This window comes from Protomyctophum bolini, assembly GCF_963924005.1.
Source record: "Protomyctophum bolini genome assembly, chromosome: 5".
NCBI classification, from domain to species: domain Eukaryota; kingdom Metazoa; phylum Chordata; class Actinopteri; order Myctophiformes; family Myctophidae; genus Protomyctophum; species Protomyctophum bolini.
This window is the reverse complement of record NC_137866.1, coordinates 35,742,943-35,768,650: the sequence shown is the minus strand read 5'-3', so window position 1 is coordinate 35,768,650 and position 25,708 is coordinate 35,742,943. Positions and strand designations below refer to the sequence as shown.

The 25,708-nt window shown below is 44.8% G+C and overlaps 1 protein-coding gene across 4 annotated transcripts in view; it reads right to left on the bottom strand.

Moving 5' to 3' along the window:
* The window catches only part of agrn (agrin), a 347,396-nt gene that overhangs the window by 197,031 nt on the left and 124,657 nt on the right, over window positions 1-25,708 (bottom strand). For all 4 annotated transcript variants that reach the window (XM_080763911.1, XM_080763912.1, XM_080763913.1 and 1 more), the window contains one exon: window positions 22,249-22,290. In XM_080763911.1, the coding sequence (XP_080620037.1) occupies window positions 22,249-22,290 (42 nt within the window). The remainder of the gene's footprint in view (window positions 1-22,248; window positions 22,291-25,708) is intronic.

The window sequence follows — 25,708 nt, the reverse complement described above, 5'->3', positions numbered from 1 at the left end:
TTTGATGTATTTTGGGGGGGTTCTGTCTCATGAGCCAGACACCATCAATAAAAAAATAATTCATGTCTTATAGTGTTCCATCACGTTCCAGTCTGGTTGCCATGGAGTTAACGCTCACACGCTGCCAGAGGTGGAAGAAGCACTCAGATTCTTTTTTACTTACTTTTTAAACTATCAATATCACAATACATGTTGTTTCAAGTAAAAGGCCTGTATTCAACATATTTTTACTTGAGTAAAAGTACAAAAGTGTCAAACGTTGCATCAGCTTGTATGTTTATTAACACATTTACTGCATTATAAATCAATATCTAACTCCCGTTCCCTGCCGCTGTTTACACTAACCTTTAAAGAATCACGACGTCGCAATTGTAACTCCATTTCATGAAAATTCACCTGAAAATAGTCCCATCGTTTGTGTTTGAATCTGGGTTTCCAACTAGTAACAAAAGTTGTCAGTGCCTCAGAGATGTAGTAGAAGTACCCAATACTGGAAACATTCAAGTAAAGGTGCATCAAAAATGTACTCAAGTAGTTTATTATCCGACCAGTGCAAGCAGTGCTACATAAAACACTGTCTGGCTGTGACTCAATCAGACACTATGATCAGACATCATAAATGGATGGCCACGATTCGCTGTTGTCATTCTGTGTTGGTAAACACTCCGTTCAGGGCGTGATTTAATAGCCTGGCGTCTAGACGCAGCTAATCTAACAGGCGGCTATACATCCATCTGCCATTTGGCTCATCTCACAGATCAGTGGGCCACGGTGCTCTCTCATTTGTCAACTCAAGATCTTTTATTTGTATCTTTTTTGGAACTAGGTGGAGGGAGCCCATCTAAAATCATGGGGAACGTTTATTATATTCATGACCGTGTAGTTCTATCTGCCATAAATACACCAGTAAGACGCCTTAAGGCGACGGGCGAGCGGAGGGCTGACAGACACTCTATACCGGAACAATGTCCACTTCATGTTTCAGCTGTGTTTTTAAACTCAGTATTGTAGTAACGGATGGCTACACACCCAGGGTAAATAGTATGGGTATTATTATTATTATTATTAAAACATGGTGGTGCAGCAGACACCGATACTCGGTATACGCCACAGCGTCCTACAGTATGACGGGAAGCGTTAGCTTGAGTTATTATCACGTTTTGTACAGGAATCACCCCCGGCCCGGCCCTGCGTTTTATGGCTCGACGAACCAAAAGCCACATGTAATGCTGCTCATGCTCTCTCTCTCTCTCTCTCTCTCTCTCTCTCTCTCTCTCTATCAGTCCTGCATCTCTGCTCTATCATCCTCTCACTCTCCACGACACTTCGCTCCTTCATTATTCATTTTTTGGGCCAGCACCCTCTTTCAGCGAGACACACACACAGACACAGACACACACACACACACACACACACACACACACACACACACTTCATTTCAATAATTGATACGTTTTCCATCCCGGTGTAAAAATAGTGTTATCAACATCACCTTTCCATTCACACTGCAATACAGCACCGAGCCTGTCTTTTAACTATATGTGCACAGGTGCACAGATGCACACGCACACGCACACACGCACACACACACACACACACACACACACACACGCGCACACACACGTACGCACACACAAGCAAGCACGCGCAAAAGCACACATGCACAGAGATCAGACATTCCCCTGCGCATGCACATACACAACAGTAACCCACCCCTCTTAATCCCCACAGCCAGGATCTGTGCAGAGGGGTGTGAGGAACATGTCTGAGGCCAGAGGGGGACGACATACGATGTTGCACCTGGGGTATTAATAACACACAACTTCCTGCTCTACACCGTTCACCTGCTGGGGCCGGCAGGGGACGAACATATGGCCACACACATGCACCCACCCACGTGCGCGCACACACACGCGCACGCACACACACACACACACACAGTCACTCTGTCGTATCCCAGTTTATGCAATGTGGGCACAATCCTTCTTAATCCCCGAGTATGTGTGCCCAGTGTTCCATTGGCAGAACACAATACGAATCCACAGTGTAAATGTGACCCAGAGAGTGGAACCAAATGGACCCGTATGGGTGCATTTGGTCCATTCCGTACAGTCTCTGGGTTAAATGAATATAGATGATTTTATTGTGTGCCCATAATCCAGCATGGGGGCTTACTAGAAGATTCTGGAAACTAACTAGGCCACTTGCCGTGGCACATGTATGTACGGAGAGCTGGCCCCAGGACCGTCAAGTCCATCCTCACACTGTTTATGTTGTGTCTGTCATGACAAAAATAAAGCACCATTGCACCACTTAAAATATATAAAAACACAATATGATAAATGTCTCTACTACTACTCTAGCATAGAAAACACCCCAGAGGAATGAATACACAAAGGGAAACAACATTCTTGACATTTCCGCCGGCCTGTGAGAGAAGCCTGTGAGAAGACGCAAGAAGGAAATTCTTAAACGCTTATTTCTGTAATCCTTTTTCAAATGTGTATTTTAAAAGCTTGCAGCCTTATACGATGACCCTGAGTATGAGTATCTCTCTCTTTGGTGCGTGCGTGCGTGTGTGTATGAGGATGTGAGATTGTGTAAGAGATTGGAAGAGAAAGAGAGGAAAACTAAGGTATTTAAGGTATACTTCATGGCCTTGCTCCCAATTATTCTTTTTTAGTTATTAACCCCTTATGAGCCTATGTGAACCTGCAGGTTGTTCCTGAGTGGAGGCTGAGGACAAAGGGTGGCGTGTCTTTGCAGTTCCAGAAACCTGGCAGCACACCCTGGACTGTGCAACTGTACCTGCATGCCCGAGGGGCTCCGGCTTGACACATCGGTGTCTCTGTTTGAGTCACTTCCTAAAACTTACTTGTATTGAAAAGGGTGAGCCTACAAGGTGAACAATGTACAAATAAACTTCAACAGTCATCTGTCTTTCCACTGCCTTGTCGTTTCCTAGTTTTATTTTTGTATCAGCCAAAAAAAGCCAAAGTGCATTAACTACATTTTTTTGATACACTGACTTATTGATTTGTCGAATGAACCATCATGATTTCGGAGGATAAACCTCACGGAACAGATGCAATGACACTTATAGGCTACTGACAACCCATTTGACTGGCCATGAGGTTGAAATACTTTAAAAACCCATTTCATCCGTTTGACTCTTGTTTCAAAACAAAGCCCTCGGTCACGTGTAAAAGACAAGCGCTAACGCCACAGCACAATTGCCACTTGTGGTGAGTCTCTGTCGCTGACAGTGGTGCCTCACTCCCCGTCGCTTTGCTCGCCAAGCTGGACAGACATGTGACTGACACTCGCTCTGCACACTTCATAGCTGCCCGTTAGCATGCCAGAGTGCAAAGTAACACAGCTAAAGACAGATATGGCCTTGTAGTAGGCATGTTTTCTGTGTTTGTTCCATCAAACTTAGCTCTCAACCCGATCTACAGTATATCCAACCTTCACTTCTCAAAGCCAAAAATTCTCCTAGTATTACCTTTTTTATATATACTGTATATCTCCTGTGAGAAATGTGTTCTGAAAACAAAGTCAGACTTTACTTCACTGAAACAGGGGGAGACATCAACATAACTGGAGACCACTGAGCTGAGTTGCGGGGCTGGTGAACGGGTGAGAGAGAGAGAGAGAGAGAGAGAGAGAGAGAGAGAGAGAGAGAGAGAGAGAGAGAGACAGAGAGATGTATGCGTGTGTATGTGTGTGTGTGTGTGTGTGTGTGTGTGTGTGTGTGTGTGTGTGTGTGTGTGTGTGTGCGTGCGTGATGTGTGTGATGTGTGATGTGTGTGATGTTGTGTCTCACCTCATTAAAACTTTATTGAGATTGAGGCTGTGCAGCAACGCTCCACAGCAGCTCCTGGACAGAATCTGGCCCTGACTGCATCTCCACTGAGATGGCGCGATTAGGAACGGTGAACAGTTGAGGCAACGGACACAACTGGCTTGCTGAGGAACCCAGAGGTCTTGTCAATCATTATTTGGCCATGGGACGGCTTATTAAAGCCCATTTCTATACTCTCGCTTCTCTGAAAAGAGCTGATCGAGAGAAAGGCCAGGCTGGCCGTGGTGCATCCTTTTTACAAACATGGATTTCTCTTTGTTTACCTACACAGGGCAATTTTCAAAGGGCGTGCGGCTGCATACTAATGAATAAGCTATGTGTGTGTGTGTGTGTGTTTGTGTGTGTGTGTGTGTGTGTGTGTGTGTGTGTGTGTCCGTGCATTCCCTGAGGCTAGCTTCTTATCTCCTATGGTATATGATCTCATTCTCATCTTCCAGTAGGGAGGCGAGTGTGAGCCAGTGTGACCAATCCCACACTGCCTCAGGAAACTGGTGCGTGTGTACGTGCGTGCGTGTGTGTGTGTTCATGTTACTGCACTTACTGCCAAATATATAAAAGTAGAAATTGAGAAATAGACATTGGGAGGAACATATTTCTGGTCCACACAAGAGAAATAGCTGTTTTATGGTTAAAAAAAGCAAAAACAAAACAACAACACACAACGTGATGCGTTGTAAGCTTTTAGATTGGCTATTTTCGGCATTATGGTTACAGAATTGCATCCATCGTCCTAAAATGTCCACACAAGTATAGTAATACGAACGTGTGTGCGCGCAAACGTACGTCAGTACGCGCGGGTCAAATTGTGCAAATGTGTTCACGACGTGAGCGTGTTTGTTTATTTGTTTCTGTGTGTGTGACGTCGGTGCGTGCACTTTGTGTGTGTGTGGGTGTGTGTGTTCAGTTTGCCATTTGCCCTCTGCCTCAGCCTGTGTCTGTGCAGCAGTTGTTGACCTGTCCACCCGTCAAACAGCGGAGGGCTCTGCCAGCACAGCCGGCCTGGCATTTCAAACAGCTTGAAGCCCCAGACTCTCTGACAGCAGATAGAGGAAGGACTCGGTGGAGTGCGAGGAAATACTGCAAAAACTCAACTATTTGGTTGAACCAAAAAGACAGGGCGGACACACTTTAAACGGCCGCACGTGTTTGTGTGCGAGTGGTCACTGCATGGTCCGATGATGAAAGCATCATGCTTTTTAAGGCAATAGTGCGTCCTCACTGCCCCTCTCCTGGTCCAGAGTCCAGGTAATAGCTTCATACATGGAGACGGCCATATATGGAGCGTCGACCATATATGGTGGCGTGACACACATATCGATGGACAGGTTTGGCAGGTTTTCATAGTAATCTGCGACCTACGGTCACAATAATAATAATTACAAAATATATGTGGTAAATATATTGCTAAAAACAAATTCTAAATGATATTTTCAGAAGAAATGAACCACTTTGTTGGCCCATTTCTGATGTTATTTTTCTGATGTCAGGTATACTTTCACTCTGCATAAAGACAGTCAATATGAACACAATGTACGGTAATGTACAGTAATGTGCATGGTCACAGTGGGGGTTGCAAGGGAAGTTGCAAGTCTCTAACCTGTTCTAATTGGATATCTTTATCTTCCTCTGATGCACACGCAGGCACACACACACACACACACACACACACACACAAACATTACTAAGTCTTACCCTGCGGCTGACAGGCCCATAGGGCTTGGGCAGAGAGGAAAGTAGAGGAATGGAAGTAATCATTAAGGAGGGCGGGGCGAGAGAGAAAGAGAGAGATGGGGGGGGGGGGGGGGGGGGATCAGAAGGGAATTTCAATTCAGGTCCATTTCTGGCCATCTGTGTGCCTTTCTTTCTCTCTTCCCTTTCTCCCCAGTTCCCTTCATCCTGCATCCTTCCTAGTTCCCTTCATCCTGCATCCTTCCTAGTTCCCTTCATCCTGCATCCTTCCTAGTTCTTCCTAGTTCCCTTCATCCTGCATCCTTCCTAGTTCCCTTCATCCTGCATCCTTCCTAGTTCCCTTCATCCTGCATCCTTCCTAGTTCTTCCTAGTTCCCTTCATCCTGCATCCTTCCTAGTTCCCTTCATCCTGCATCCTTCCTAGTTCCCTTCATCCTTCATCGTTCCATCGCGGTTCCATTTAAACCGTTCCCTCATTTCCCTGCCTTTCGTTCGTTCGTTCCTTTAAAAAATCACACCCGTGTGAACTGAGTGGTGCAACTCCCCTCTCTCTCTCTCCCTCCTCTCTCTCTCTCTCTCTCTCAACAGTGCAGCACTGTCTCTCTCTCTCTCTCTGTTTCTGGCGCCCCTACTGGCCCCTACTGGTACATACTGGTGCTCATTAACCAACACATAGGTTAACCAACCAACACAGACATTGCTGTTCCTTGGAGTGGTTGCACCACTCAAAAATACTGATGTATTATTATTATTTTATGACATTACCGATGATATTTTTAAGTGGTGCAACCACTTCTACAACCAGCTTGCAAGTCCGTGTACCTGTTTGTTTGTGATGTAGGTACGTCAAATGAGCACGAGTGGTGTGCACATGTGTGAAATTGGAACGACAGAAGTATGTGCGCACGGACCCGCGTGTGTGTAGTGCCGTGCATGTGCGCGTGCACCCGCACCCGTGTGTGGATGTTGTTGCTAGATAAATAGCGTCAATGCTAGCGAGCTAAAATATAGCCATCGTTGCTCTAGAAAGCACCAATGTTTCCATCTAGACCACCGGATTATCAGCAAAAACCTCCGAAAATCGCGCTAATGGACCAAACCATGGAGATCTCCGTAGATTAGGAGTTATTCAGCTTTTAGAGAGGGGAGTTGCGCCACTTGGTTCACACAGGTCACAGGTGTGATTTTTTTTTAGGAATTGACACACACACACACACACACACACACACACACAGTGCCTCACAGAGCCCACTGTGAGGCTAGTCTCTATACAGCAGGTCATTTAGTTATTCAGTCCTGATCACAGCAGGAGCAAGGCTTTGCCTCCTTGCATTCCATCTCTCCAGGGAGCTGAATCCTTGACTAATGGACTACACACACACACACACACACACACACACACACACACACACAGTGTTTGGGTGTACACTGCAGGAAACGTTGAATACATTACAGTATGTGTTCAACCTACAGTATATGCATGTGCAGCATTCGCTCTCGTTTGGTGTGTGCGTGTCTAATTCAATGCATGCTTGTGTGTGTGTGTGTGTGTGTGTGTGTGTGTGCGTCTACCATAGCGTGGTATTCTCTGGGTATACATTTACATGCCACAGAGTATTAATTGAACTCTGATGTTGAGAAAAAGCGGGGTCGCATTAACAGTCCATTACGGGACCCGTGTGGTTGCATTTCAGCACTCAAGACTTATATGAACACTCCAGATTTTGCAGTATACCATCGCTAGAGTGAGAGAGAGAGAGAGAGGAGAGAGAGAGAGAGAGAGAGAGAGAGAGAGACAGAGAGAGAGAGAGAGAGACAGAGAGAGAGAGAGAGAGTTGGAGACAGCTGGAGGAGATGAGAGTTGACAGTACTGGGAGATGTCATAGCTAATACACTTCATATGTGAAGGGGATCGCGACATGATGCCCTGCGCACACTGGAAGCCTTGTTTTCAGCCTTTGCGTGCGTGCGTGCGTGCGTGCACAATGCACATGTGTCATTTTGACACCCGAGCTCACTTGCAATGAAATTCCTCATGTGTTCAGCCTGGTCTGTCTCCATGGATGAGCACATTTCAGAGTTAAGCGTACATATCCGGTACACAATCTAACTGGCTTAAACGGGAGACTGGAGTTGTGTTAATGCACATTTTGGTACCCCATCGATCACGCCTGCGTCTCTGTCGTGAATAAACTCCTAACGAACATTCCATACGCGTGAGTTATTCACTGACCCCTGGCCTGGGACCTCCAGTCCAATGTGTGGGTGGACCTGAATGTACAGTGCAACATTCAGAATGTTAATCCTGAGCCCTAAACGGTTTCACTCCCTCTCTCTCACACTCATAATTGCATTGCCTTTAGTCAGGCCAACGTAATAATGGAGCGTCCCCACAGACTAGTCAGACAAACTGGGTAATACATATGGACATACAGTACAGTACAGTACAGTACAGTACAGTACAGTACAGTACAGTACAGTACAGTACAGTACAGTACAGTCAGACAGACAAGCCTAGTAAGAATTTTTGTCATTTAGAAATCTACCCACGAGCAACAGAAAAACAGTCATTATTATTTAGTTATGTCAATTCCGTTCAAAACAAGTATCCAGGGATGTGCCCACACCTACGCATACAATTTTCTTTTCACGAAGATTGGCCGATGTGCATAATGAGCTGATAACTGTCCTATATTTGGAGCCTGTTCTTGTACACTTGGAAAAGGGTAGCATGCTAGGACATGGCGCCTAGCGCCCACACACTGATGGAGCCACACATCCTTGCTGTTGCACTTAACCACTTAAACCCTACAGTACACTATAGTGTACTTCATCGACCAGTGTCTCCCAGGGGTCTATACTAGATCCTCTCCTTTATCCCCCTCTACACCTAATCTCTTCATCAAAAATAGCCAATCTGCAAGCTCAGCGCGGTCAGTCGGGTCACAATGTGATACGATAAGAGCTTGCAGATCGGCTATTTTGGGCGAATGTTCGCCTACTGTATGTTTGGGACGTCAGTGTTTAAGTGGTTAAGCGTAGAAAACCAGATAAGTCCTACAGCACATGCAAACTCTACAGTAAATCTACAAGCTCAAATGCAGTGATTCTGGAAAATATTCCATTCTTTGAAATAGAAAAAAACTTAACTTTTTCTTCTGATTGTTTTTTCAGTTTTGGTTTGTTTTGGTTGATACATTTTGAAACATTATTTGAAACAACCAATAAGATGCCCCAGACAGGTTGAAAGCAGTTAACAACACACACAAACATCTAGTGTAGTAGCGCTTCCACCACCAGCAACAATCGTATCACAACCCCCCCCCCCCCCCCCGTGGCTGTCTGTTCTTCACCCAAACAAACCGGAGGAACTGTTCCAAATCCCTATGAACATGCCCCTACACGCCTTTTCCTCCCTCTCCCTCCCTTTTCCTCCCTCGCTCTCATTATGTAAATGCAGTAGTGAGCGAGGTGTCGAGGGGGGCTATACCCGGCATGCTAAACAGCCTCGATATGTTGTATTTCGCGCCAACGCTTGCATCGTTATGAGAAAATAAAAAAGTCCAGGCCGGAAGGTGGAAGGTGGGAGGTGGTAGTGATGGTGGTGATGGTGGTTGGCTGAGGGGGGAAGCAGATGAATGCTGAAGAGAGATAGGAACCGGCACAAAACAACAACAACTGATGCACAAACCAACCCACCTGCAGGCACAAATAAACCTCTGCCTTCCTCGCTCTTCCTATTATGGCTGAAAAGCTCTTGATTTTCTTGTAAAGACTTCTCTCTCTCTCTCTCTCTCTCTCTCTCTATCTTTTGTCTTTGCTGGGCTTGTTGGGGTTCTTTCTCTCGGTCTCTGCTGCTTCTTTTCTCCCAATTTTCACTTCATGTCTCTTCTTCTCTCTCTCTCTTTTCTCCCTCTCTCTCTGTCTCTGTGTCTCTCTCTCTCCGTCACTCTCTCTCTCTCTCTCTGGTTCTTTGCCGTTATAAAGCTCATTACAGCTCAGTGGGACTGTTGTAATCAGTGTGCGATGCATTCCAGGCTAGTGTTAGCGGAACAGAGACAAGCCACACACTGCTTTGCACGGACCACAGACAATGACTTGATCAAATCACCCCTCCATGTGTGCGTGTCTGTGTAACTGTAACTCTGCGCGAGTCTCTGTGTCAGTGGCTCTATCGCTGACAGCTGTCCCTGTGTATGCTGTGGATTGTGCGTGCGTGGTGTGCGCACGTTCGTGTGCGTGCGTGCGGATGTGTTGACAAGGCCCAGTGGGGCATTAATGGTGTCAGTGACATGTTGGTCGGCTGAGAGGCTGTGTGTGGTAATTGTGTCCAGCAGAGCAGAGCACGTGAATTCAGGGCACACACACACACACACACACACACACACACACACACACACACACACACACACACACACACACTCTTTATGAGCACTACCTGGCTTGGTGGCTGTCAGAGATGTCAAGTGTAGCAGTTAAACTAATGGAAACATATAATAATGTATAGCCTACGTGTGTGTGTGTGTGTGTGTGTGTGTGTGTGTGTGTGTGTGTGTTGTAATAAATATCAATACTTGGCGCTGGTGTAGCTGTTATATGTTGCAAGTGCGATGATTGTTGCAATATTGATTATTTGTCCCACTGTCACGATTAGCTATTGGAAATCAGTCGACAAATTTGATTGATATATATAATATTTATATATATGTGCGTATACTGTATATGCGCGTAAAGGGATATGGGGGGGGGGGTGAGTATGTTCTTGTCAGGGATGGATGCAGCTTCCTTCCATGGCAGAAAGGAGATCTCCTAATGAGTCCAGAATTATTCATGAGCCTGCCGGTCCAACACTGTGCCTCTACTGCAGAGGATCCTGAACACCTGACACACTGCATACACACAACACTGACACACTGCATACAGACAACACACACAACACTGACACACTGCATACACACAACACTGACACACTGCATACACACAACACTGACACACTGCATACACACAACACTGACACACTGCATACACACAACACTGACACACTGCATACACACAACACTGACACACTGCATACACACAACACTGACACACTGCATACACACAACACTGACACACTGGATACAGACAATACACACAACACCTGACACACTGCATACACACAACACTGACACACTGCATACACACAACACTGACACACTGGATACAGACAATACACACAACACTGACACACTGCATACACACAACACTGACACACTGCATACAGACAATACACACAACACTGACACACTGCATACACACAACACTGACACACTGCATACACACAACACTGACACACTGCATATACCCTGACGTGTATAATGAGGACACTCGTACACAAACAAAAACACGCACGGCTATACTTGCAAGGGCATTTTAGGACAAGCGTCTTTGGGTACTCAGAAAAGCGCTTTATAAATTTGAGATAATATTTATTACAAGCTTCCAGATCTTCTAGTTTTGGTGCGCGAAGTATTAAAAAAAAGGCATAAATACAATCCTGACCCCTAAACCTAACCTCTATAATCCTAATCCTATTCCCAACCTGAATAGTTTCCTAATTGTAAGACTAATTCCCCAAGATATATTTTAACCACAAAACAAGTATTTCTCCGGTGAGGCGTGAGGAGGACCAGGGAAATTGTTCTCCATACGATGTCTATTTCTTACATTCTATGGTATAGGTTACCTGTGGGGACGTCGTTGAGATGTCCTCACAGGTATAATACAAACGTGTGTGTGTGTGTGTGCGTGTGTGTGTGTGTGTGTGTGTGTGTCAGGGTCAGGCTGTGTTTCGGGGGGGATTACAGCGGTTTGGGTGGATAGTTCTCCTGTACTCCATCATCCATACAGACATCACGTCTCTGCTCTCTATCCCTCAACTGTAATCCCTCTGCTCTTCTTCTTCCTTCTCCTGTTTATTTCATTCCTGTCCATGATCTGAAGCTTGATGTGCGCACAAACACAGATGCACGAGCGTGCGTGCGTGCGTCTCTACAACCTGCAAACAGTGGCTGACGGAGGCAAAAGGAAAGTTGTAATGTTGCAGTGTTCAAGGAGACACACATGTCAAAAGTGCATCCCAAGCAAACTTTTCCTACGTGTATTTACAGTATATAACTATTTCTAACAGCAAATGTACAATTATTAATGTTTTGTAAGTCAGTTTTCCAAAGTTCTATCCTCTCTATCATCATCTACATCCACAGCTCTGTTTACATCTTTTTTTATTCCCTTTTAATTCTTTAGTTTAGACTGTTTTGCTCCACTTTTGCTTTGGCAATGTATGTTTTCTCAAGCCAATACAGCCCATTTGAATTTGAACTGATACAGGGAGAGAGATATATACAGAATGAGAGAGAGAGAGAGAGAGAGAGAGAGAGAGAGAGAGAGAGAGAGAGAGAAATGGCAGCACCAAGGAGACAGCCAGCTTCCCATAGCAACCTGTGCTACATGGAACACACACACACACACACACACACACACACACTGCAACACTCATAGCTTCATGAAATCCCATCCTCTCTACAGGAAGTGTGTTGACTGTGTAGACCGTTAGACTGTGACTCACTAGGAGAAGGAGAGCCTATCACTGTGTAGACTGTTAGACTGTGACTCACTAGGAGAAGGAGAGCCTATCACTGTGTAGACCGTTAGACTGTCATAGCACGTCATAGTACATATGTATAGCTTAGTAGTATAGATGTATAGCTTATATGTATAGTTTCATTATAGATATTCCACTGTTACTTTCTTAGCTTACGCATGTTTCATGATAAATGTTTTTATGTGATGTATACCCATGCTTTTTTGTTCTTGCTTAATGTAAGTCGCTCTGGATTAAGAGCGTCTGCTAAATGCCTAAATTGTAAATTGTAAATTGTAAATTGTACTGTGACTCACTAGGAGAAGGAGAGCCTATCACTGTGTAGACCGTTAGACTGTGACTCACTAGGAGAAGGAGAGTCTATCACAACAACACCATATTGTTTCTCAGACACATTTCGCTCGCTTTCCCCTTCATTAGCGACCGCGACGCCGGTTACACATTTCTAAACGCTGCTAGTTTTCTCCAACATCACCGCACCCGACAATTGAATTAGCGCCTGCCCATCATCACGGGGCGTCGAGCAGAACGGTGAGTGCCCTTGTTTTAACCCATTTAGACCTAAGGATGATTCTTTAAAAAAAACTTCTAAATCCTGACAGTTTTCTGAAAAACCTATGTTTATATGTCAGTGGTGCTCATTCTGCTCAACCTTGTTCATGTCAAGGACCCCCAGAATTATCTGTATTTGGCTGCAGACACCCATCTGAAAATATGTTGTTCCAGGGACCCCCCCCCCCGCTCCAGAAGCAAATATTTGAGTTAATAAATCTGCTATTTTTCAATAGCTAAAGTATAATATAATGCTATAAACACCAAGAGGGGTTCCCGCCCAAAATGGGTTAAATAACTCGATGGCGCGTTAATGAGAGAGACATGAATGACAACCGGAATGGAGCCGTGGCTGTTGGCACGCAGAGGACAGAACACGAGAGCTCATTTACAGCAACGTTGGTCCACTCGCACATGCTAATTGACCCTAATGTACGTGACAGGGAGATGAAGATGTGCGGGACTCTAGAGCTGCTTCCATAGTGACCGGGCAGAGCATTAATTAACCCCCTTTCAACCTTTTTATCGCTGGTGCTAATTTAATGGAACCAATTGGACCCTTAAGTTATGGGTACATTTGGTTCCATTTGTACCACTCTCAGAGTTGCATATAGATGTAATTGAAAATGTGTTGTAATTTGGACTGCTGAGAACCAGCTCACTAGTAGAGTGCAAACACAGAGCAAAGACAATTACAGAAGAGGTGGGATGCACATTTTCACGAGAAAATTCAAAATCTTCAAAAAGTTTGAAAATAGCGATGTGGAAGCTGACTGAATGTTGCCATGTGAGTTTGTAGATGGGCTATTATTGCTGTTTTGTCATAACGAACAATATAGCGTGTAAATGGTTTAAGGGCCTCTGATACGAGACACTGAGTAACAACACCCCCTCATGTCACTCCATACGTTGCATTTCGAAGACAGATGCGCTGCGTTGTTTTTTGTATTGCCTCGCCTCTTCCTCCCTCCGTCGCAGTGAAGGGTAAAAGAAAACAGCGACACTAGCACAACGTTTGGGATGAGTTTTTTTGTGCGTCTAATGAGTCGAGGCTACAAACTTTCCAGGATTTAGTTCCAGCTGTCAAGGTGTTATCTCATCAGCGGGGTGAGAACAATTATTGCTTATACATAATCTGCACCATTTTTCATTGTACTGTACTATTGATTAATTGGTGCTGTATTGAGTTCTGTAATTTGAAGGGGTTCGTGTTCAACTATGACCAAAATGCAAACATGGCATTAACCCATTAAGACCTGGAACGCATCTGTGTCACCTTAGCTTTTAACCACTTTAACCCTACTTTTAAACTTGAGCTGTTGAAAAATAGCAGATATACAAGCTCATAGTGCAGCACTGAGTGCCGCGCTATACGAGCTTGTAGATCCGCCATTTCCCCCCCGCCCCAAAAACATTTACAGTTTCACAGCGAACATTTTTAATTCAAATCTCTCCTATACTGGGGGGTCCCTGAAAAAACATATTTTCTGATGTGGGTCGGCGGCCAATTGCATAATTATAATATTTAGGGTCCTTGACATGAAAAAAGTTTGAGCACCACACTGACATAGAAACATAGATATTTCAGAAAACTCACTTAGAAGACATTTTGTGGAATCTGGTCTTAACTGTGGCCCCTGCAGGTGTGCCAGAGCTTCATGTGACTGACTGGGCTGCAGAGTTGCCACCTTCTGGCCACCTGGGACTACAGTTCCAGTCTATCGGAGCGGCAGGAAGACAGACACCATGGAGGTGTTGAACTCCTCCAGTCTCCACGCTGATGGGCAGGAACTTCATCTCAGCTTACTTCAATCCCAGCATCTCTATTCTGTGGGGGAACGCTCACTAAAAATAGCCTCTACAAGCTAACAACTCGCCGCAACATAATAAAAATAAATCAAACCCATATGAGGTGAGTGGTACTGTACTGTACTGTACTGTACTGTAAACCTCTCCTCCCTGGCCTCTTTCTGTGTGTTAGGCTGCACAACAGTGACACTTGGTGGTGACAATATGCTACTTCTGTGCTCGGACACAGGCAGACACAGGGACGGACACAGGGACAGACACAGGGACACACACACATGGCTGTCAATGGGTGTGGTTGCACCAAAGAGTATAGTTGCAAATTATTGCGACTATTGCGACTGAAATGGACGGTTAGCCCAGACACCCAATCTCTATTTTTGCATACCTTTCATTTATTTATGCTTGTTTTTCACATGTTTTACTGGGTCATTCATTTAACAAAAAAAAAGGCGACAACTTATTGGCAAAACAGCCGATCTCAAGGAGCTTTAATTGGAGAGAAACAGCTGGTTTTCAGACTGTTAATATTAATATTTTAATAATGAATATTCATCAGTGGGAGCGTGGTGAGGTAGTGTTTGATAGTGTTGGGTGTGTAGCCAGACAGGAAGGGATGAACTCTTACCAGTTCTGAAGTTTGGAGTATGTGAGAGAGAGAGAGAGAGAGAGAGAGAGAGAGAGAGAGAGAGAGAGAGAGAGAGAGAGAGAGACATAGTAGTAAAGAATACTTCTAATGGTCTCACAGCCATCCGGCTGAACGATGCCGGGAACAGAAAGTCCCACCGGGGGCTTGCTGAATGTGTTCCTGATAATTGCTCAATCACTCGCCCCATAGGCCAGCTTGTTTGCAAAAAGTGAAAAGATTCTTTGCTTCCCTTTTTTATTATTATTATTAAATTAGATGGCTTTATGATAAAAATGACTGGATGGCAAAGTCAGTATGTGTCCGTGTGAAATGGCTGCCGCGGTCGGCTCAGCCAGTAATTGAGCGTGATTGGACTAGCAACGACAGATGAAATTGCTCTGACAAATGATTCGGGGAGAGGTCTCCATTGGCCTGTTTTCCAAACAAACACCGGAACACAGCTGCTCTCCCGGGGGAAAATGAGAAATGGTAGGCAGTGAGGCAGCTCATTTTTGTCTTTCTTTGAATTTTCCCGTCTCCAAAAGAGAGAGAGTGCGCGCCAAGCTTATCGATCGAAGCGCTCATTTCCAATGTATGGAAGTTTTGGCTGTCTGAAGGCGCAGTTTGTTTCTGCACTAGTCAACCGTTTAAAAGCTACTGCTGGACCTTAATTACATTTTCAATAGTTCTGTAGGCTTTCCATCAGCAGCCTGTGTGCGTGTGGGGTTTTTTTATGTGCCAAGCAAAACATAAAAGTCTCCAGTCTCCAATAAGCGGGCTAAGCCTGCCCAAGGGGACAGAGTTTCTCCGGGTCATTTAGCGCCGGGCAGATTAGTGGAACAATTAGAGATGGCCCAAATACGACAGCGTGCCCCTGTCTTGGAGATGTATGGCAGTAGTGAGGTGGAAGGGAGGGAGGGAGTGGTCTGTTTATAAGATGCTGGGGCGCCAAGGGGCTAATATAGCTCTGCCATTAGTCAAATGTGTTCCAAAGAGCATTGGTGGGGGGGCTCTTGTTTCACTGAACTTGTCCTCGGCGGCAAGGACACTCTGCTCCCGGATTCTTAATTACTGGAAATCACAGGCGAGAAATCTGCATTTTTAAACAGCCAAGCTGTCTCTGAACTAGTGTTGATGAGTGCATGTGGGAGAGTTACTTTTCATGGAAGCAGGAGAGTGATTTGTAATCGTCAAGCAGAATGGGAGAACCTCGGGCGACTTCGCAAACGCACGTTCCACCGCAAACACTTGCAAAAGGCTTAGATGATATTTACGGCATGCACCACCCACAATTAGCTGACGGATCCCGCCCAACCATGGTCCTCTAATCACCAGTGCAAAAAAAATAAAAAATAAGAAGAAGTGACAAAGTCACAAAGCAGCCTTTAATTAGGCGCTCCCTTTGAAGGCTCAAAGTGGCAGTCACTCAGCTCAGGACGCACGCATTACTGCCTGTCTTCTCCTGATAATAAGACAGTTGTGTTGTTTTGGCCATAGCCAACGCACCAAGCACAATTTGCAGCTTGGAGGGATTATAATACAATACTCAACAGTACAGTAGAGCATTGGACTTTGGAAACGGAGTCGCCAAACAATGTTTGATTAATGTACAGTCCCTTCTAGCATTCAGCTGTCAGCATCCTTGTCCAAGTAAAATGGTGTTTGTGCAAACAGTTTAGAACGGCTTGTTAAGTGAATGTCAAAGAAACATTATTACAGAGAACATTAAAGTTACAATTGCGAAGTTTTATGACAGTTGTGTTCCTCTCCCAGTGGAGAGAGATAATACTAAAATGTCCAGACTACAATACGTGCTGTCTGCTTCAAATAACTTGGCATTGACATTGTCAACCAGTCAGTGTCCTACCCAACAATCTCAATGCAAGAGTAGGGAGACCACCTCCAACCACTGCAGATGTGCTGTTTATACCTGCTCTACAATACAGAGTTACAGACTGATAAAATCATGTTTTAGTCATTAGAATATAATATCCAGATTGTAGCTCTAATAGCGCTCTGTTCAGATAGATGCAAGTGAAGGGCCACATGTGAGTTCAGCTCTTGACACTTCTGTGTCACGCTTGTCAAACGTGTCAATCATTCATGAGGTGGCTGCGGGGAGCAGGTGAGAGCGTTTCCGGAATTATGTGTATTATATATCAGACAAACGTTCCATTGCTCTATAACCGCTGGCGACTGAAGGTTTGTCATGACATGATCTGAGACATCTGGCAACTCCAAGAGAGAGGAACCCCGCTGGGGTCTGGGGATGCTGCTGATGTTGCATGCCTCCCACGAATATAGCCGTCTTCTCACACAATCATGGCAATCAGTGGCGCTGATCGTACTCGATTCTTCAATTGTCTACCAACAGTCCCCCCTCAACAGTAGTGGAAAAGAACCACATTTTAATTACTCAAGTACTGCACTTGGGTACAACGTATTTTTCTTTACTTTGAGTATTTAATTTTCTTTTATATCTAATCTATACTCCTGTCCTACTCAGAGATAAATATTGTACTTTTTAGTCCACTACAATTATTGCACAGCTTTAGTTAATAGTTACTTTGCAGATTTTGATTATTATTATTATAAAATCATACTATAATTCAGTCAATGTCTGTGTGTGTGTGTCTGTCTGTGTGTCTGAATGTCACAGTGACTGCCGTAGCTCCTCACTACCTGCACCAATCACTCCCACTGTTCACACAGGCATTGACCATAATAATATGGAGGTCTTAAGGAAGCCCTTTTTCCAATTTAACAAATTATTAATTAATAATGAATTTATTTGTGAATTTTAAAAAGCGAAAACGCACCCAGGGCGCAGTACCCCCTGCAGCCACAAGGGGGGGGGGGGGTACTGCGCCCGTCTCACAACGGGTAAGGGCTAGTATATTAAATGTATACCTTTTACTTGTATATGGTGGTATTGCTTCCACCACTGCCCTTTGGGAACGAGACCCGGCATCAGCAGACAAAACAAATATCTCAATTGAAGTGTGATTTGATCTAGAATTTAGGGCTGTTTGCAGAGAGTGCTTGCGGGCTCACTGACATCCTCGGCAAACGTCCCTGTCAATCTAAGAAGTGGCCAAAACTTTCCCCTTCTGTCAGCTCTCAGCAAACTAGCACTACTGTATGCTAAAAACCATGCCCTCTCACTCCCACTGGGGGAAACTATAGCACTATACCACAAACCATGCCCTCTCACTCCCACTGGGGGAAACTATAGCACTATACCACAAACCATGCCCTCTCACTCCCAATGGGGGAAACGCAGGGGGAAACATGGCGCCTGTAATTTATTCTACAGGAGCCTTGTTCATCGAGACTAAAGCCTAAAGCCTCTGAGAGAGGCAGAATTAATTATGAATATAGTCGTCCAATCTTAATTAAATCTTTTCACATCACAGATTTCACAAAACAGAGGCTTGAATATCAACCTCATCTTTTGGAAGGGTTTGCCGGCTGAAAATGTCTCACATCCAGATTATCAAAGGTATAGGCTGTAAACGCACCCCCTTCCAGCATTAGGCTCTTATAACAGATGAGGCGTCAGCATCCATCACTCCAACAGAATGGGAGGTGACAAACTGACATATTGAGCTCTAGTATCCTCCTTCACATTCACTAGATCCTCAGTATGACATCCCCCTAGTATCCTCCTTCACATTCACTAGATCATGTATGGCATCCCCCTAGTATCCTCCTTCACATTCACTAGATCCTCAGTATGACATCCCCCTAGTATCCTCCTTCACATTCACTAGATCCTCAGTATGGCATCCCCCTAGTATCCTCCTTCACATTCACTAGATCCTCAGTATGACATCCCCCTAGTATCCTCCTTCACATTCACTAGATCCTCAGTATGGCATCCCCCTAGTATCCTCCTTCACATTCACTAGATCCTCAGTATGACACCCCCCTAGTATCCTCCTTCACATTCACTAGATCCTCAGTATGACACCCCCCTAGTATCCTCCTTCACATTCACTAGATCCTCAGTATGACATCCCCCTAGTATCCTCCTTCACATTCACTAGATCCTCAGTATGACACCCCCCTAGTATCCTCCTTCACATTCACTAGATCCTCAGTATGACATCCCCCTAGTATCCTCCTTCACATTCACTAGATCCTCAGTATGACATCCCCCTAGTATCCTCCTTCACATTCACTAGATCCTCAGTATGACACCCCCCTAGTATCCTCCTTCACATTCACTAGATCCTCAGTATGACACCCCCCTAGTATCCTCCTTCACATTCACTAGATCCTCAGTATGACACCCCCCTAGTATCCTCCTTCACATTCACTAGATCCTCAGTATGACATCCCCCTAGTATCCTCCTTCACATTCACTAGATCCTCAGTATGACATCCCCCTAGTATCCTCCTTCACATTCACTAGATCCTCAGTATGACATCCCCCTAGTATCCTCCTTCACATTCACTAGATCATGTATGACATCCCCCTAGTATCCTCCTTCACATTCACTAGATCCTCAGTATGACATCCCCCTAGTATCCTCCTTCACATTCACTAGATCCTCAGTATGACATCCCCCTAGTATCCTCCTTCACATTCACTAGATCCTCAGTATGACATCCCCCTAGTATCCTCCTTCACATTCACTAGATCCTCAGTATGACATCCCCCTAGTATCCTCCTTCACATTCACTAGATCATGTATGGCATCCCCCTAGTATCCTCCTTCACATTCAGTAGATCCTGTGATCTTTTGTGGCAGATTTTCTAGTAGGACTATAGTAAATAACAATAAAGAAATTTCCTTAAAATACATATTTAGCCACCTGTTCGAATGCCCCCGTCACCTTGTCAAAAATCGCTAAAATCGAAAGAAAGCAGCAAATTAAAAATACATTTAAAAACCAAAGTTGTCCTTTAAGTTATAACAGTTACACTTAGTTACTTTCCTTTGGGAGGAGGTTTTGAAGTTATCAAGGCAAGGCTTGTTGCCCTTCCCGAGTACACAGAGCTCCATACGAGAGCCTGCACTCCGTACCCATGTTGTTTTTCCTTGCCAACTGTTTGTAGACTCAGCAGAAGCTTACGCAAGCATCTCACCCACAGAGAGAGGACGAGGAGTTCAATGGGTGGCAGAGAGTTTCTGTTGTTGGGTTTTTTTCCCCTCCACAAAAGGATAGAGAAACAAATTAGCCGTGTTCTGACACGCTTCCACCCGTCAGCCTGGTCTGACAGAGCCTCACCTCGCCTTGCCCGCCTCAATACAATGAGTTCTGACACGCTTCCACCCGTCAGCCTGGTCTGACAGAGCCTCACCTCACCTCGCTCGCCTTGCCTTGCCCGCCTCAATACAATGAGTTCTGACACGCTTCCACCCGTCAGCCTGGTCTGACAGAGCCTCACCTCACCTTGCCCGTCTCAATACAATGAGCACAGACTGGGAACAACATTCCGGAAACAACAAAAAGTCCATCAGACATGTGGGTCTGAGGCCAGTGGTGGAACGTAACTCTAACTATTTATGTACTATGTTGAGGTATGTTTACTTTACTTTTACTTCACCTTTTAGACTTAAAAATGCTACTCCTATTTTATAGGTTGACCCTTTTGGAAATAGCAGATCTACAAGCTCACAACGCATTGCTAGTTGCCTACTTTTATGTTGTTGCTATGCTTTTGTATTTTATACTCAAGTCAAATCAAGTAGGACAGTCATTAAAAAAAAAAAAATCCCGACAGGCAACGATATTGTGATATTGCTACTTTTACTTAAGTAAACATTCTAGTAGTTCTTCACCACTGCTCATTCGCAGCCTGCACAATGGTGCATGGAGGGACTGAGTATCTTCCAACATTGTGTAACTACATAGACGGAGTGCACAGATGCAAAGACCATTACAGTAGAGTTCTAGTAGCAAGTTCTTTGCTCTGGTGATCGGATCCACTCGGTTCTTTGAGACGCTCGGATCGCAGTAACTGACAACGCTTGACAAGACTGCCACTCATACGGTCAAGAACGCACAGACCACAAGATGCATAAACCAGGCTGCCGTGATTCCTCGTGCTGCAGTTAATTGTTGACACACACAGAGATGAGGGTTTGCTGTGACATGCCCCAGCTGCACAATAATCTTACAGAGAGTCAACGATGGGGCACGTCAAGATCTGCATGGGAAAGATCGATGATGGTTGGATATCAACGGACCATGAGAGGCCCAAGTTCAGCTATCTGGAGCAGCCATCTGAGAACTGTGAGCTGCAATACGTTACATCAATGATGGAATTAACCACTTAAACCCCCTATTTAATTGGCTGGTGTCCCCCAGAGGTCTATCCTTGGCCCTCACATTTTCCCCCTCTACAATCAGAGACAAGTTGGGAATGCATGTCCCACCGCAATATACAATATGCAATACTTGTACAGCCCAGTGTGGTTTGAAACACATCAAATGAAGAAGTCATCCGAAGACAAGCCACAGCAGTGGCTTGTGCACAGCACCTGGCCGCAACAGCAGTTCCCAACCCTTTCTGCATCAGGGCCCACTCACGAAAGCGTTGGCAGCCCAGTGAGCCCACACATCTGACCACTTAACACGACAGCCTGCCGTGTTAAGCAGCCAGAAGGGTGGGGCTGCACGCATTTATCTGAGCATTTTCCTTTTGATGATCAATCGTATCGGCTGAGTTCCGGCTTGGATCAATGGAACCAACATAGAGTACATTCTAATTATCGGTATCACAATGAAAATATTTTTTGTTCATTTTTAAGATTGAAAGATATTTTTTTACATGAATTAAAATGAACATAACAACCTTAGAATTATAAATTTGGGGCCCACTTGTAAAGAAAAAGTGTGTTTCCCACAGGCTGGGAAACACACTGCTATACAGATAGTGAAGCGAGGCAGCAGCAACACCGTAGGCAGGCTGTGGATGTGCACAGCCCCCCAGAGCAGAGCCCCGGCTGCCCACTTCAAAGGCAGCAGCTCCGGGGGCCCTGAGGTCATTATTTGCAGACGGTTCGCCACACAAAACACTGGCGCTCGTGAAGAGATTCACTGAGGACTTACCATCTGCAGGCTGGGCTGGCGTGAAGACGTGAGGAGGCTTGTCTGGAAGAGATAAAACACAGAGAAATAGCATTTTAGTTTGGGTGGTGGTGGGGGTAGAATCACGGAGGTCCCATGGGTGACGGCCAAATAATTGAGTTGCTCCAAAAAAAAGATAGGAAAGAAATAGACGTCGTGCTTTGGTGCAGTGGTGAAAAGTAACAAAGTATATATTTACCCAAGTACTGCAGTTAATTACAATTTTCAGTGATTCCATTTTTATATTAAACCTATAATACAGTAAATACACTACATCTCAGAGGCAAATATTGTACTTTTTAATCCGCTGAAATTATTTCACAGAAATTATACACGTTACTTTGCAGAATTAAATTATTAACACATTAAGCCCAATTTGATACTTAAGCTATTCAAAAAGTTCACAAAGCATCTTCTTGCGAGCTTGCAATTTCTGAAAGATTGATATTTTGAAAACTTACGGGGAGCCTATTTCGATGCCAGATTTTTAATGGAAGCCTTTTGCTTTGTAACAGTATCTTTATATTGTGGTATTGCCATTGCTTTTACTTGAGTACTTCTTCCACCACTGCTTGTGTGAGTGTGAAACATCCTCTAATGGTGTGTCTGAGTCCAGGAGGAACCCCGCTGAGATAATCAGCAGGGGGGACAGTTTTTCACAGATAGCTCAGACGATGTCGTTTTGTCTTTTGTTTTGTTCTCTTATGATGTCCTCTTTCCCAACCCACAGAGACAATTCACACATGGTGACAGAAAAATGAGACCTGGGGACTGGAGCGGAGCACTTTGCAGTTATTATTATGAAAAAAAAGATGGGTCTCGTCTTAAAAAAAGAAAACAGTGATGACAGGTACCAGTGTATGGTTCGATGACTGATACTGTTGCTGTCGGGCAGAAACCTATTATGTCCATATTGTTTTTCTGTTTTGTTTTTCCTTAAAGGAAGCCCTACTTCGTCTTACAAACATGCAGTGCAAGAGTAGCGAAAATACAAGCTTGTGACTAAATAATAACTACATAACTACAGATATTTGTTTCCCTTCAGTCACCATTTACAGCGACTATAGGCCTATTCTTTTTTTCAGTCCCCCCCCACCGGCCCGCCCCAAAACAAAATGCTGAATCAATCATTGCTTCCCCCCTATTGTATCAAATGACATGACGTTTCTCTCCCACTAACACCATGCGGATAATGACATAAACGGCGCCAGTGTCCTGGAGACTGTTAAACATGACCTCCCCTGTGTCAGGTGATTCAATCTGGACTGACGCTCCGAGGAGACAGGAGAGGCATGAGTTTGAGGTCCAATCTGGAGCGTATTTTACAGAATAAAACATTATGACCAATCTGAATAGTAGAGAATGTTAATTACAATACAATGAACTAGTACATCTGCAGTGGTTAGAGGAGAGGTATTCCTACTAAACTAACCTACTACATTCTGGTAGGTGTCAGGTAGGATATCGACTGGTTGACTGGTTGAAGTAGTGCTGCCTGAAGCTAATGAGTGTGCTATCTCTCTGCTCTGACCGCGTTCCTTTCTACACAGCGTAACGAAGACCCACAGTGATTGCTTGGCCAGTAGTCACTGTGATTGGCAGTTATTCTTCCCTGGTTTGACTAAACCTAACTTTAAAGATTGTTTTTATTTTTCTATGAGGTGACATTACTTCATTAGACACCCTGGAGTCGTTTTTATGTGCAATGATGTATTAACTTTGTATTTAGGGTTTCTTCCTGGAGGCTGAACCCTTGACAGTCAAACGGGCCAATGAAATAAACAGTAATATAGTGACATCACACTATCAGCCCCTCCCCTAACCCCTCTCCCTTTATCATACAACTACAGCTGTGGTTCAGGTGGATCACCACCCATCACCACCCACCAGGCAAACCAGGCATACTTAATGAACTGGTGGGCGTGCCCACATAAAAACAACATTTTAACAAATACTATACTTTTTTGAAAGAATTATACCTCCTTATATAACAATAAGACCTGATGATTTAGGGTGTCACAGCACTCCATCTTGAACCTCACAAAAAAACCTAACCTTAACCCTAACCGTAACCTGACAAAAAACTTTGCCTAAACCTATACTATAGCCCTAACTGTGTGTCCTTAACAACTATGCTTAACCTCAACCTCACACTAACATTTGTCGGAAAATGCTTTGGAAGGAAAAATAAAAAAGTAGGCTACACTAGAATGTATAGTCCCGTGCAGTCACCCTCAGGGATACATTTTCACACCGAGTTAAACCGATGTTCACGGGATAGCAAGATGTATATCATTATAAGAGCACAGATTCAAACTCAAATCACCCGAACCAGACCAACCCGGCCACCAGCAACAGATGCATGTCACATGGGGTTAGACGAGCATGTGTGTGTGTGTGTGTGTGTGTGTGTGTGTGTGTTAGTGTGTGACAGAGGCATGCTGGGTAACAGAGGTAACAGAGGGGGGTTGTCCGTGAGGTTAACAGAGCGAAATGCTTTGCCGCGGACAGGATGAAACTGGCTCGGCGCACAGTGCAGTGCCCGGTTGGCATGCATGTCCACCATATCTCCACCCTTACTCTCCCAGGCCTCCCATCCCCCCCTCCCCCCCAACCTCCAACTCCAACACCATCTGCGCTTTTCCGGTCGCAGACACTAAGCAGAGACCCGGCGAGCTGTCTGTCTGCGACGTCCACAGTATAGCAAATACCCCCCACCCACTAACCACCCCCACCTCACTTGTCTCCCGTCTGCACACAGAGAGGGCGAAAATGGCTATTTTAAATCAGCCAAAAACACATCACGTCATTTACTTGGCTAACACTTTTGACCCTTGTGTTGTTTAGTTTAGTTTAGTTTAGTTTATAAAGCTCCATAATCATCGACGCCAGCCGAGCCACCACTCCTTCTCTCTGCACTCTTGCGGCTCGCCTCCTTCGCCAAAACACAACAGCAACCCATCGGCATCCCGACACGTCACGCAGCCCAGCTTTAAATTTAGGCTCACTTAAAATGACTTGTCAACACCGGCGGCTTGCGGGAGCGATGCGAGAGAAAGAGAGAGAGAAGCAGAGAGAAGAGAGAAGGAGTAAGAGAGAGGTGAGAGAGAGAGGAGAGAGAGGAGGGGGAGAGAGAGAGAGAGACAAAGAGAGAGAGAGAGAGAGAGAGAGAGAGAGAGAGAGAGGAGTGGAGAGGAGAGGCTGGTGTAGAGGTTGAATAATGAAGTGTCGACTGAGGCTGTTTTCCAGTCAGTCATGACAGTAACTGATTTCCATCTGGGAGGATTTTAGAAAAATAGAAAAATAAAAGGCAATGTGCTGGGGAGAGCACACGAGGGGAATGTAGGCAGGTGTAGGTACGCCATTAACACAAAACACACACCCTCTGTCACACTCCCTCACATGTATACGCCACTAGAGTGTGTACATTTACACAGAGAGA